Source organism: Leptonychotes weddellii, chromosome 1 (assembly GCF_054177405.1).
Source record: "Leptonychotes weddellii isolate Sample4059 chromosome 1, ASM5417740v2, whole genome shotgun sequence".
Classification (NCBI taxonomy): Eukaryota; Metazoa; Chordata; class Mammalia; order Carnivora; family Phocidae; genus Leptonychotes; species Leptonychotes weddellii.
The window spans coordinates 13445577-13458988 of record NC_138369.1 but is presented as its reverse complement, the minus strand read 5'-3'; the positions used below and the strand labels follow the sequence as shown (position 1 = coordinate 13458988).

The 13412-nt window shown below is 63.0% G+C and overlaps 1 protein-coding gene across 3 annotated transcripts in view; it reads right to left on the bottom strand.

Annotated features, from left to right (window-relative positions):
• Positions 1–1096: 1096 nt before the first annotated feature.
• PTH1R (parathyroid hormone 1 receptor) overlaps positions 1097–13412 on the bottom strand; it is a 19275-nt gene continuing 6959 nt past the window's right edge. The window contains exons 1-14 of one of the 3 annotated variants that reach the window (XM_081801227.1): positions 12111–12425; positions 10709–10801; positions 8671–8805; positions 6918–7028; positions 6696–6814; positions 6461–6555; positions 6064–6259; positions 5431–5584; positions 3801–3861; positions 3404–3470; positions 3055–3149; positions 2323–2464; positions 2184–2225; positions 1099–1674 (exon numbers count right to left, since the gene is read on the bottom strand). In XM_081801227.1, coding sequence (XP_081657353.1) covers positions 1300–1674; positions 2184–2225; positions 2323–2464; positions 3055–3149; positions 3404–3470; positions 3801–3861; positions 5431–5584; positions 6064–6259; positions 6461–6555; positions 6696–6814; positions 6918–7028; positions 8671–8805; positions 10709–10793 — 1677 coding nt within the window. In that variant the 5' untranslated portion in view covers positions 10794–10801; positions 12111–12425 and the 3' untranslated portion in view covers positions 1099–1299. Of the gene's footprint in view, positions 1675–2183; positions 2226–2322; positions 2465–3054; positions 3150–3403; positions 3471–3800; positions 3862–5430; positions 5585–6063; positions 6260–6460; positions 6556–6695; positions 6815–6917; positions 7029–8670; positions 8806–10708; positions 10812–12110; positions 12426–13412 lie in introns of those variants that run through there. The other 2 variants (XM_081801210.1, XM_081801217.1) reach the window with 2 other exon arrangements.

Sequence of the window (13412 nt, the reverse complement as noted above, 5' to 3'; positions counted from 1 at the left end):
AAACTGGCTCAGTGGCCCTTCAAGTCCTGGCCCACGTCTCTCTCAGCGTTCCAAGCACGTCACACCGCGTGGAGCCCCATGGGTGCACCGGGCCTTTGGGCAACTCTTTGCCCTACCTGCCATCTGGAAGGGAAGGCACTGCTGGGCCTGAGGCTGCTCAGAGTACATCTGTGCCACCCACTGCCTATGATGCCTCACCCAGTCCCCAGTGGGGTGGGGGTGCTGTTCGAGATGGGGGGAGCTTTCCAGATGCTGAGTCCACGGAGAAGAACAAGTTTGCGCTGGAGATGAGGACAGGCGGGGCCAGGCAGGGGCACTAGTTTGTATAGGCCCGGGGGCAAGGCCGTCCTCGGACTTGAGAAGAAAGCTTGTTCCGGTCAGAGCTTGGGGTGGGGATGCAGTTGGGTCAGTTCTCAGCGTCAGGCCAGGAAGGGCAAGTAATGTGGCTAATGTGGCAGGTGGGTGTGGGCTAGGGATGCTTAGTGACAGGCTCAGATCCACGGTGGGTGGATGTGCTGAGTCCTGCAGGCCCTCACCCCGGCCGGACCTGTGGGATGACCCCAGGCTCCCCTACAGTTCCTGAGCCCGAGCGTGGACCTCAGCCCACGTCTCACTTGATGGCCTCAGCACGCTCCCTGCCCTCTCAGTCTGGTGGCCAGAGGCGTGTCAAATCCATGGTGGGGGCTGGGGATCCTGTGTGGAGAGCCCCCTGAGTGCCCCAGGCCCCAAGGGACACAGCATGGCCACCAGACAGGCAGGAAGGGGCCTGGAGCAGGGCCAGGGACCCAGGGATCCGCGGTTGGCCCTTGGTGAACAGTGACGGGGCAACAGGTGAAGAGTTGGCCGAGAGGAGCCGGGGTCCCCCCCACCCACCCCGGGACCTCAGCAGAAGCATTGGAGGTGGCAGCTGGTGGCGGGGAGAGGCTGTGGCCCAGCTCCTGCATGGCTCCTCTGGGCCCCCGTGTGACCCCAGCAAACTTGGGCCACTCTTTGCTTCTCCCAGGTCTTTCCTGCTGCACTGTGCCCGGCCCCCAGGGACTGGCCCCTGGCCCCTGGAGCCCCTCCAGAGGTGAACCCCAGGAACAGCTCCATGGCTCCTGCCTCTCCCCTCCTGAGCCCCAGCTCAGACCATAGGAAGCTACACACTGCTTCCTTTTCCCTTTTCTTTTTTTTTTTTCTTTTTTTTCCTCTTTTGTCTTCCCAGCCCCAGCCCTGAGTGGGCAACCGTCCAACCACCCGTCTCTTGGTCCGTCTGTCAGCCCTTATGCCCACGGGTCCAACCCTGGCCTGGGTCCCGGATCACATGACGGTCTCCCACTCTTCCTGTGGCAGGGCGGGCGGCCGCTCAGGCGCTGACGCCTCCTCGTCCAGCCCTGAGCAGGAGCCATTGAGGAACCCGTCGTCCTTAGGAGCAGGCGCGGCAGGTGGTGTGGCCTGGGGGGCTGGGGCCCCCGGCCTGCTGTGGCCCGGCAGCGGGGGGTGGCCGTTGGTGGTGGCGGGCAGCAGGCGGGGGCTGAGGGGCAGGCCGAGCCCCGTGCGGGGGCCTACGTTGGTCACGCTCGTGTGAGACACCATCGGGCCGTAGCTGTAACTGCTGCTCCCGCTGCGGGCCTTCCGCTTGAAGTCCAGGGCCAGTGTCCAGCGGCTCCAGGATTTCTTGATCTCGGCCTGCACCTGCCATGGCCCGCAGGAGGGCGGGGCGTCAGGTAGGCCTCTCAGCCCTCTGCCACATGGCCCCCAGCCCCAGCCGTGCCCTCATCCCTGCCCCTACAACACTCAGCTCCCGAGCGGAACCGGAGGCGTGGGATGTTACTGGAAAATTCCAAGGCCAAGTAAAATCCCGTTATCCTCAGAACGTGGTGCCTGGCTGCAGGCAACCGACACACCCGGAGTCTACCAGGCTCAAATGGCCCCAGGGGTGGCTGAGTCGTTCACTCTGGATTACGGAGCCTTCAACCGTGGGGCTGGGAAGACACGGGCTCTGCCAGAGCCTGAGGAGCCCGCAGATCCTAGCACATCCTGAGCCTGAATCATCTGGAAAGACTCTCTGCCTTCAGAATGTCCTCAGGGATGTTCTCGGAGGAACAGAGGAACTGGACAGGAGAATGGAGGGACAGGACTTGGGGAACCCTGGCACTTCCGCAGCCCCCCTGCCTTGCCCCAGCGCTGCCCACCCTGCTTACCTCGCCATTGCAGAAACAGTATATGATGGCGACAAAAAATCCCTGCGGAGAGAGGCGCTCGAGGTCAGGGCCCAGAGGCCGCACCTGCCGCCCCACCCTGCCCTCCCTCCCCCGCCGGGCCTCGGCCAGGCCTGCGCACCTGGAAGGAGTTGAAGAGCATCTCGTAGTGCATCTGGACTTGCCAGAGCGTCCCTGAGACCTCGGTGTACGGCGTGGCCATGAAGACGATGTAGTGGACGCCGAAGAGCGGCATGAGCACCAGTGTGGATTTGAGCAGCTTCCTGGGCCAGCAGAGCAGGTGGCTCAGGGACAGGCCACTTCCCCTGGGGGGGCACCGAGCCACCCACACCTGCCCGCCCCAAGCTCTTAGGCTCCAGGAGCCACGAAGGGGCCTGTGGCTCTGGCTAGAGCCGAGGATGACCCAGTTAACCTGGGACAAAGCGTTCGTAAGGGCCCTCGGAGCTTGCACCCGCTGGTCCCCCTACTGGCCCTCACTTCCCCCTGGCTTTACGTCTTCATCCCACAGCCCATTCCTCAGGTTTCAGCGGGGCTGAGGTCCCCTCGAAGCCACCCACTGCCTACCTGTCCCTTGGACTCGCTACAATCAGCTCTTTGAGGAGAAATCTGGGTTTGCCCCCCATCCCCTGCAGACCCTAGCGTCGTCCGGGTGCCCAGGTTGGCTCCGGGGTGGCCCCGGACACCGGGGGAGAGCCCATGACTGCCGGGGGGGGCCAGCCAGGGAGTCAGGGGCTGGGTGCTTCCCTCGACACAGGCTCATTCTTGGGGCCTCTGCCTTTGCTTTGCTACGTGGTGCTGGGGTGTGATGAGCCCAGCGCTCCGAGGAACCCCGGGCCCGGTGGGCGCCGCTCACCGGTACTGCTGCCGTGTGTCACACCGGCCGGCATTGGTCTCCCGCAGCTTGGTGGCGAGCACCCGGACGATGTTGATGAAGAGGACGAAGTTGAGCTGTGGGAGTGAGGGAGGGCTGCATCTCGAGCTGCTCCCTAGCAGGGTGGGGGCGAGGGCCCAGGGACCCACGGACCCGCCCAGGCTCTGCTCTGCCCCTGCGTCTCCAAGTGGGCCCTTGTTCTCCCCGACTGGACTCAGGGCCGTGGCTCCAACCCTGGGGTCCCAGGAAGCCTCTATAGTCCCTGTCAGGGGCTGGTCACCGGCCCCCCAAGTACACGCCCCCACCCAGCCCTGTTGCCACCCCTCCTCACCACAATAGAGGCCAGGATGGGCACCTGGATGATCCACTTCTTGTTCCCGGAGCTCAAGTCCCAGCACCTGGGGGAAGCCGAGGCATCAGCTCCCACCCCCCTGTTCCCACCCTGAGGCTGCCCACAGAGTGGCCCCAGAGCTGGGAGGGACAAAGGACAGGGGGGTGTTGGGTAGGGCCAGGCCTGAGGCCCCCCCCTCAGACACTGCTTTTGAAGCAGCCTGACCCTGAGGGGGTGCCTGGCTCAAGGCTGGATAGAAAACTGAAGCTGGGCCCACTCAGGGCCAGGGCACAGGAAGCACCCCCGCCCCCTGCCATGCTTCACAGAGGAAGGGCGTGCCAGCGGTATTTCTGGCCTGTGGCCTGGCCCCGCGGCCCCCTGCTCCGCCTGGACCTACCCCGTGTTGGCCAGGGTGGCTCTCACGCTGACCCACACAGCCACGAACACAGCGGGCAGACCTGTGGACGCAGAGGGGGCAGCGTGTGAGGGTCCGCAGGCGCTGCCCATGGTGTCTCTCCCCTCAGCCCACCTTGCCAGCCCATTCCTCTCATCCTCGATGACCCCCCAGCTGACCCCCTCACTGTCCCTGAGCCCCGTCCCCCTGGGCCCATGGGCTGCTTGGTGACAGAGCCACATGCTGGTGGGGGCCGCTCTGCTTCCCCCACGGCCTCCTCCCTGGGTTCCCGCACTCAGGACCCGTCAGCCCTCCGCCCTCATCTTGGTTCTGCATCTCCTACCCACACACGCGGGCCTGTCGGGCTCACGGGAAAACAGGGCATCGCTAACTTCCCCACGCTCAGTCCAATCCCCCCTTCCCTTTAGGCTCTGGACTGGGAGTTCCTGTGGGGGAGGGGCCTAGGACCAGCATTTTTCTGCCCCAACACCTCCCCCCCCAACACACACACCCAGTTTGAAAGGTCCTAGCCCCCATGGATGAGGCTGGATGGAATGACAGTTGTTCCAGGCTGAGTAAAAGCCACAGGGGAACCTTGGTGTTCCCAGGCCTGAGTCAGCCCAGATGGCACATGGTACCTCTGAGTGAGCTCTGCCTCCACCCTCCAGCCCCTCACACTTCATTCTGGGTGAGGTGCACCCTTGGGAGGGGCAGGGTGCGACCCGGGTTTACGGTGGGAAGAAGAGCTATGACATTCTTGTGTCACCAAGTTCTGTTGCTCCAGATCTGTGTGTCTCCTGCCCATCCCGACACCCTCTAGCCCCAGAGTCCACAGGTCAGTCCCCGGGACAAGGCCCAGGTCTCCCCCAACTCTGGGGCTTGCCGTGGGTGAGGTCAAGGTCAGAGTGTGTGCCAAGGGGCTGTGGCTGTTGACCCGAGAGCTTCTGGGTGCCGAGTGCAGGGAGGGCTTCAGCCACCAGGCCTACCCCTCTGCAGTCTGGCCAGTTGCCCCGGAGCCCAGCCAAGCTCGGGAGCTGCCAACAATAATGGACAATTATCGGTAACTCCATCCTGGAACCCGTGGGAGAGGAGTGCAGAGCCCCAGCAACCCATTCTGCAGAGGGGCTGCCGAAGCACGGAGGATGCCGAGAGTCGGGCCTGGGGCTCTGGGTCACGGCTCCTGCAGGCCAGGTGGCAGTGGTGTGGACAGCCCCACGCAGTGAGGGGACTGGTAGGGAAGCAGGGCTCACGGTGCAGGGAGTGTCCCAGACCTCAGCTCCCGCCCTAGGGTGACCTCTGACCCACCATCCCACTCTGATCCCGAGCTGAAATCTTGACCTGAGAACACTCCCTCCCTCTCCGGGGCTGAACCTCAACACCAGGTGAATCTGCCCCCAGGTGAGCCCCAGCCCCAGGCTGAGCCCAGGGGTGAACTCTGACCCCAGCCAAGCCCTGTCGCCTGAGCCTGGGATGGGGTCAGACTCAGAGAAGGGGGGCGGGCAGGCCACCCACTGGCTGCCCCACGTCCGGGAGGGGAGAGGCGGTGCGGCGCCTCACCCTTAGCGGCCCCTTTGACCCCGCCGCCCGCGGCCCCACCCCTTCCTGCGCCTCGCTGCCCGCCGCGCCTGCGTACCCCAGCCGAAGACCGTGAAGCCCCACAGGTACTTCTTCTCTGAGAAGAAGGCCATGAAGATGAGGCTATGCAGGTACAGGCCCTCCACCAGAATCCAGTAGTAGTTGGTGGCCAGGAAATAAAGGAAGAAGGTCACGGCTACCCTGCAGCCGGCCTAGGAGAGCAGCTGGTGTTAGCCGGAAGGCAGGCCTGCATCTGGGGAAGTCGGGGATGGGCTGGGGGTGCCCCTGAGATAGGACAAATCGCTCTGGGCCGGCGGGGAGGAAGGGCCAGCTCTCTGGTCAAGGGCGGAGCTGAGGAGCAGGGGGGCGGAAGGGGAGGATGTTGCCAGGGGCAGGAGGGCACTCAGGACCGTGGCCGGGGCCAAGGTGAAGAGGTGGGGTGGTTGGGGCTGCTGGGCTGAGGCAGGAGTGTTGATGAAAGCGCCGGGAGGGGGGACAATCACAAAGCCCTTGGCCGTAGGGCCGGGGAGCTGGGCGGAGGGGTGCGACGGACACCGTGGGGTGGCCGTGAGCGGCCCGACGCCCGCGGTAGCCGGAGGCCGGCGGGGGCTGGGGGGTGGGGGCCGAGCTGGAGGGGGCGGGGCGGGGCGGCGGGGGGGCCAGGCGCGGGCCGCCGGAGGGGGGCACTCACGTAGCCGGCGGCGGCGGCGGCGGGAGGCGGGGGTGCCTGGGCGATGGCGCGCAGCTCTTCCTCGGTGAGGCGCTCGGCCTCATCGAGCGTGGCGCCCGAGTAGAGCACCGCGTCCTTGACGAAGATGCTCACGGCGCGAAGCATGAAGGACAGGAATAGGTGCATGTGGATGTAGTTGCGCGTGCAGTGCAGCCGCCTGCGGGGCGCGCGACAACACCGTGGGTGGGGGCCCGGGGACACGCGGGTGGGGGGGGGGTGTTGGCCGGGAAGCCAGGCTGTGCGCGGGGCGGGGGCGGGCGGGGGGGGGAAGGGAGGGACGCCCGGCCCCGCGGAGGGGGGTGCGGGCACCCTACCTCGGCCCCGCCCCCGGCCCGGCCCCGCCTCTCGCCCCGCCCACCTGAAGTAGGCCAGGATGAGCACGGCCACGGTGAGGGAGGCCAGCGACACCGAGTAGCCCACAGTGTAGATCATGCCCAGGCGGTCAAACACCTCCTGTGCCGGAGGGGACACAGCGTCAGAGCCCTGGCACTCAGGTTAAGGGTCAGAGGCCAGTTAAGGTTGCGGGAGGCGTCAGGCCTCGCTCAGGGGTGACCTTATCCAGATCAGGTTGGGGAGGGGGGGAAAGCTCGCACCCGTTCACGCGTCTCATTGGTCAGGAACTTGACACACTCGCTGTAGTTGGCCCATGTCCGGTTGTGCCCAGGTACCAGTTCCCAGCTGCCATTGCGGTCACAGCGTCGGTAGGCGTGGCCTGCAGGGCCACGGGGAGGGTCAGGGCAGGCAGAGAGGTCTGGAGCCCTGAGCTCCCCGTCCTGGCACCCCTGTGGTCCCCACCCTACTCCAGCCTGCCTTACCTTTATGATTGAAGTCATAAATGTAGTCGGGACAGGGCACGGCCACCACCTCACCTGGTGCCCCCAGCGGCCAGCAGAGGATGTGGTCCCACTCGGGCAGGCAGGGGCGCCCTGTGCCCACAGAGACAGACAGACAAGGTGGGGGACACCAGTCAAGTCCATGGTTAGTGACCCAGAAGAATGAACACTCCTGTGGTCGCTGGCTCCCTCAGGGACAGGTGTGCCCCAGGACTGGAGCGCTCAGGCCTGGAGCGGTCTGGAGAGAATGTATCGAGCCTTACTACCTACTGTGTCCTGCACGGCATTGAATCCCTGGCCTCACAGAATTCCCACAGCCCCTGTATGCAGGTACTGGCACTAGCCCTATTTTCTAGATCGGCTGGTGGAGGTCAAGACAGACAAGTGATTTGCCGAGATCCTAGAGCCTAGGGCCCTGCCCTCCTCAGGTACTCAGCCCCTGGCCAGGCCTCTCTCTTTTTCCTCTGCTCTTGGTCCCACCTCCAGGTGTCCCTGGGGAAGGGCAAGTGCCCAGACTAACTCCCTTAGCTCAGAACGCTTTCCATGTGACCCTTGCCCAGGATCCATGGGTAGGAGGCAGGAGGTCTAGCTTCCAGTCCCAGCTGGACTCCCAAAGAGCTGCTGACCTCACGCAGGTGTCCACCCTCTTTGTGTTCCAGTTTCTTCACTGGGTAGCTGGGATTGACCAGATCAGCCTGTGCTTTCACCACCATCCCAGACCACCCTAAGCACCTGCTATGAGACTCCCCTCATAGGAGGAGGTATAATCCCCCAAATCTAAGTGCCAATTGTGCGATTCAAGACAGGGTGACATATCCTACTTTGGGGCTCCAGTCTCACAGCAGAGATACTAAGTGACCTTGGAAGGTCCCCAGCCTCTGAATCTTCTGCTTTCCACCCCCCCAGCTCCCTTCTTTCCCCTGCAGGGCTCCAACCACAGGACTCTCCAGCCATCCTGGAAGGCTGCCTTGATAGCTGGACCCACCCCAGCTTGGTGAAAGGCTCTCTGTCCTGGGCACCATATTCCCAGCCCCGCCTGCCTAGGCCCACAATTCCCTCTGGTCCCTGGGGAGCCACAGGGTGACCACAGCCTCCCAGATGTGGCCCATCTGGAATCTGCTGCCCACCCAGCCGGTTCAAACCGGCCCTGTGGCTGCCGCCTGGGCTCTGAGTTTGTCTCTCCTTACCTTCCTGAGGGACAACACAGCCCTGCATCTCCCTCCCTCTCTTCTCTCCTTCCCTCCTCATCCCACTGTCTCAGCCCTGCTGCTCTGTGGCCACCCTCCTCCCCTGCTCTGTATCTATGGCCCACCACACTACGTGTTTGGGTGCACCCTCCTCAGACACACTGAGTCCCAGTCCCAGTTTATGCCTCGTGGTCCCCTCTGTCTCTCCCTCTCTTTGTATCTCTCCTTGCCCCTCTGTCTCCCAGGTTCTCTGTCATCTCTCTCCGTGGGAGGGGCCACAGCCCTGGGTCCACCCCTGGGGTAGTGCGGGGCAAATTCTCTGCCCAAATCTCCTGGGGGTCTGGCCCCATCCAGCTGCCAGCCTCTTGCACATGATACCTCCTGGGTTCTGTGTCCTCCCAGCCCCTCCCCTGCTTTCCTGGGGAGGGGGCCACAGCCTCTTCCTTTCCACAAGAGCTGAAGAGCATGAGCTCACAGAAAGGGGATAGAGCGGTGGGGTGGGTGGGTCCCTGCCCATCTCGGATGGATGCCCGGAAGCACAGACATACCTCGGTGCCTGCTGCCAGTGGGCGCCTCGTTGTCCTCCTCTGACTCTGGGTAGAGCTTCTCAGATGCCTTCTCTTTCTTAGGCTTCCCTGATGTGGATGCAGATGCCCATCCTTTGTCTGATTCCATTATGTCAGCTGGAGAAATCAGGGCAGTTACGGCTGTCAGCTGTGCTATGGCAGGAGACCCAGGGCACCCTCCTGCCTCCAAGGCACCCTCTTTGTACGGTGGGGGTTAATCCCTGCCCTGCTGAGAGCCCAGGCTGTTGGGAGAGCTGAGATAACAGGCGGGTGCAGAAGTAAGTGGAGAGCACGGAGACTGTCAACAGGAGGTTCAAATGGGAGCGAACAGCATGCAGGTGTGGGATCAACTAGTGGGCTGAGCGGTAAGTGTGGGCAAGACATGGGCAGAGGCAATGTCCTCCGACCCAGGAGTTGGAGTCAGAGCCCGTGCAGGAGGACAGGGCCCCGCCAGGGGGCGCAGGACAGAAGTGGACAAGTAGGGGTGATGTCAGCGCAAAGGCTCAACAGTGAAAATGAAGCCCAGCCAGGGCACGGTGCAGCTCAGGAAGCTGGTGGTGTGGACGACGTGAGCAAGAGTGTGCAGGTGGCAAGGGTGTTCAGGCAAGTCTACCTACCCGTCCCCTGCCCTCAGATACTTGAGCTAGGAGTTCCCAGAGTCCACAGAAGGACCCTGGAGGCTCTCTTGAGTTGGGCTGGCCTTTTCTCCATTAGAGAGCTGTTTGAGGTCTCTCTACCTTGCTGAAATGTCTCCCTCATTATATGACTCGTGTCCCTTCAGTTACAGCCCGAGCAGGGCCCCCAACCCTCCCAGGTCAGGGTTTGTGGCAGCAACGCAAAGCTGAGTGTAGACACCTCGGCTGGGCCGGAACGGCCATGCCTCTTATCCTGCCTGATCCTGGGGCATTAGTAGGGAGGGGGGCAGCAGGACGGGGTGGAGCAGGAAGAGAGGGGCTCCATCAGGATGGGGCATGATGGGGGGCAGAAGGTGCCTCCGGGCTTCCACAACTGGGAAGAGTGCTGGGTTCAAGACCCAGAGTGTGGGGGCCCACCTGACCCCCAGACCCTGATGTGACTGGGGCGGGGAACCAAAGAGCCACCAGCGGGGCCACTGTGGACAGGGCTGGGACTGCAGAGACCGTGTGAGTGCCTGTGACTATGAGCAAAGTCCGTGTGCTACAGAGTTTGTCACCGTATGCCCTTGGGTCCCCAGCAGTCTAGGGGAACCAGCTCCAGACAGGAAGCTGTTCTCCTCGGCCAGTCAGGCAGGGCCTGGGCCTCTTCCTGGTCAATGAGATTTAATCAGACAGGCGGTAGAGGCCTGGATGGGTGCTAATGAGCGCTCACCTCTGCTTCCAGGAAGTGGACTCAAGGAAAAGACCAGCTGGAGATGGGGCAGGAGCTGGAAAGGCAGGGGCTCCTCCCACCTTGACCTTGGCAGGGGTCCCTGAAGATGCTGTGCTGGTGTGCAGAGGCCCTCCCGACCCCAGGTCAAACACCCTCTCCCGGACAGTGACCATGACTCAGAGTCATGATACCCATCCCTACCCCTCTAGCCTTCTCCCCATCCAGTCCCATGGACCCTTGATTCTCCTGACCCTGGACACCTCAGCCTTGTCCTTGGACCAGGTGGCCTTCTTCAAAGATCTACTTATTCTTCTGGACCTGCCTTGGATACCTCCTCCTCCAGGAAGCTGTCCCAAGTGCACCCCAGGGGGGTTTGGCACCCTACTCAGGGCTCCTGATCCTGTTGTGCCTTGCCACATCTAAGCCCGCTGGGGATGATTCGGACTGTGGCTGCCTTCATACTGACCGATCCCACCCTGGGAGGGAAGGCTCTGCATTTCAGCCTGCTGACTTTGATCACACCTCACCCCCCTTTTAACCGGACGCCCCCTCTCCTGGTGCCACTTGGTTCTGCATCCTAGGCTCGCACCTTCATTGGGCCCCTCCCTCCCTCTCTTGACCTCGCCCCCAGGCCCTCCTCCTTTGGCCCCGCCCCACCCGGCTCCGCCCCCACCTGGCCTCTGCAGGACTTCTTTGAGCCGCTTCTGGCATTGGGCCTGGGCGCGGTGCAGCAGGAAGATCTGCTCCTCTTTGGTCATGACGTCATCTGCATCCACCTACCAAGTTGAACGTCAGACTGCAGGCCGGCCTTTCCAGCGCACTGGCAGGTCCCACAACCATCCCAACCTCCCCGACGGATTCCCCCACCCTTTCCAAAGGCTCTGAGTCTAGAATTTGGGAACTCTGCCTTATGTAGCTCCCATTTTACAGATGGGAAGCTGCGGCTCCAAAGGGTGGAGCCAGAAGGATAAAAGAGGGAGGGGGGATGTCCCCTGCCTGCCCGCTAGTAACCCTGTAGGCTGCAGCCACTGATATTCTCTGTCCAGTCTGTTCCCCAAGGGTACATGGGAAAGGGAAGGAATGTCCCAGGATGGATCCTCACAGGATCCCGTCTGCTGGGGACCTGGTGGGGAGAGCGGGTGCATAAGGAGCGGTGAACTCTGGGGAAATAAACCAGGCCTGGATTCTTTCAAGCCCTAGTGCCCTGGGGGACCTTGGGAGTCACCAGTTTCCATCCTGACCCTCTCCCCAGTCACTGCTTTCCCCAGTGAATGGGGAGTGCCTCAGCCGCTCCCAGCCTTGCAGTCCCAAGAGCTAGAGGTCGGAGGAATCACTGGCAAGTGGTCTGGTGGGGTGGGCACTCCTGCGCCAGCTGTGAGCCAGAGTCACCCCATCCCAGTGCTTATCTAGAAGCTCCTTCCCCCCGCGAGGCAGAGGAAGACCCTGTGTTCTGAAGGTGCCAACAACAGGCCTTTGCTCCTGCTGTTCCCTCTGGAATGTGCTTCCTTCTCTTCCTTCCAGCCTGCACACCCCGGGCCCAGTAGGATACATGGGCATCATTTTGAGGAAGAGAACATCATGGGCATCGCGGGGGGGGGAGGGTGGTGTGTGTCTCACCCTGAACCTATGTTCCCCTGACTTAGAGTTCAAAGCGGGTCAGAGTAAAGGCAGCATCCTGCCCTGGGGACAGCTCAGTGTGACCAAGCCTAGCCACTTCCATGAGTGGGACCCACAGAGGTTAATACGTCCCTCACATCCCCCTCCCCCTTATAAGTCGGGCCGACTCCCCTCGGACACCCAGGCCTGGGACATGTCTGTCCCCTCAGACCCCTCAGCCCCAGAGCAGGGCTGTGTCCCCTCAGATTCCACAGGGCACAGCCTGGCCCCCTCACACCCTCAACAGGCAGAGCTGCCGCCCCTCAGGCATCGCAGGGCCGGTCCCCTATGAGTGGAGCGGTGCGGGGCGGACGGAGAGCGGGGGGCAGGCAGGGAGGGAAGCAGGCGGGCCGGGGAAGGGGCGTGCTGGCCGGGCGGGGCGGGTCAGGGAGCCCGGCGGCGGGGTGAAGTTAATTGACCGCGTCTCTCAGTGGCTTCCAGGGCCAGGGAGTCTCCAACCGGCTCGGCGGGGCTCGGGATCCGCTGGTTTCACTTAGCGGAGGTGTGTGCGCGTGCGCGTGCGCGGCGGCGCGTCCGGCCGGCTGGTGCGCTCGGGCGGACCCCGTCTCTGTGCGTTCTCACGTGGGGACCGTGCGGCGTGCACATCTGGGACGTGAGCCTCAGGTGTCTGGGAACACGCGTGTGTACGTGGCTTTCTGGGCAAAGGTCCGCGTGCGTGCGCGCGTCTGCCAGTGTCTCATGCGGCTGTTCCTTAGCAGGCGTGTCTGTCGGGTGTCCGTGCTTCTGCGTGTCCCCGGAGTCTGAGTTGGACCCTGAGATCTCGGCCGGATCAGCGCCCATGGACCGCCCCCCAGGAAGGACTGGAGCAGATGCCCATGTGCTGGCTCCTCTCTCGGGGCTCTGCGCCCTCCTCCCCCAGCTACAGCGGACTGGGGCAGAAGGAGTCTCGCAGGGCCCCCAAACTCCTCCATTCATCCATGGGGCTTGAGGGAGGACAGCTGGACCTGCCCTAATCCAAGGGGCTCCAAGATTAACCCGAAGTTCTCTCTGTGCCTCTGGCATTGCGGATCCAGGCTGCTGAGGAGTCTGGTCCCTGCGTAGCTGCCCTGCTCACTCGGACCCATCATCACGCCCCTTCACCACCATTTCCATCATTACAAGAGTACCTCCATCAATAACCACCACCGACCGTCATCACCTTGACCAACACCAAACACAACCATCACCATCCCCCATCACCACCACCACCTGCACCAGCACCATTACCACCATGAGCACCATCCCAACTGGCAGAACATCATCACCGTCACCACCGAAGGCAACATTAACCCCATCACTGCCATCACCATTATTGCCGCCAGCCCCACACCCACTGTCGGTACCGCCTCTGCTGTCCTCTTATCCCGACTCCCTCACCATGGCCCCGGCCCCACCCCTTCTTCTGCCCACCTCCATCTCTCTCAAGACAAGCAGATACGGCACCGTATTTTTTCCAGCTGATGGAAAGCTCCTGAGTGACTGAGGCTTCTACCAGTCCCCAAAGACTGGCACACCAGCCCTCCCCATAGACTAGCCCACCGATGTGACTGAAGGCAGGCAGTCACGGGTTGAAAATGGCCCATTTGGCAGACTGACAGATGGACAGGTGTGCTAGCTGGGTGATGACCAGGAACTAACACACGCTCTCTCGCAGGACTGAGGCATCTGCTCAACCTCCACCTACTGCTGTTGGCTTTACCCTCTCTGTGGCCAAGAGGGGG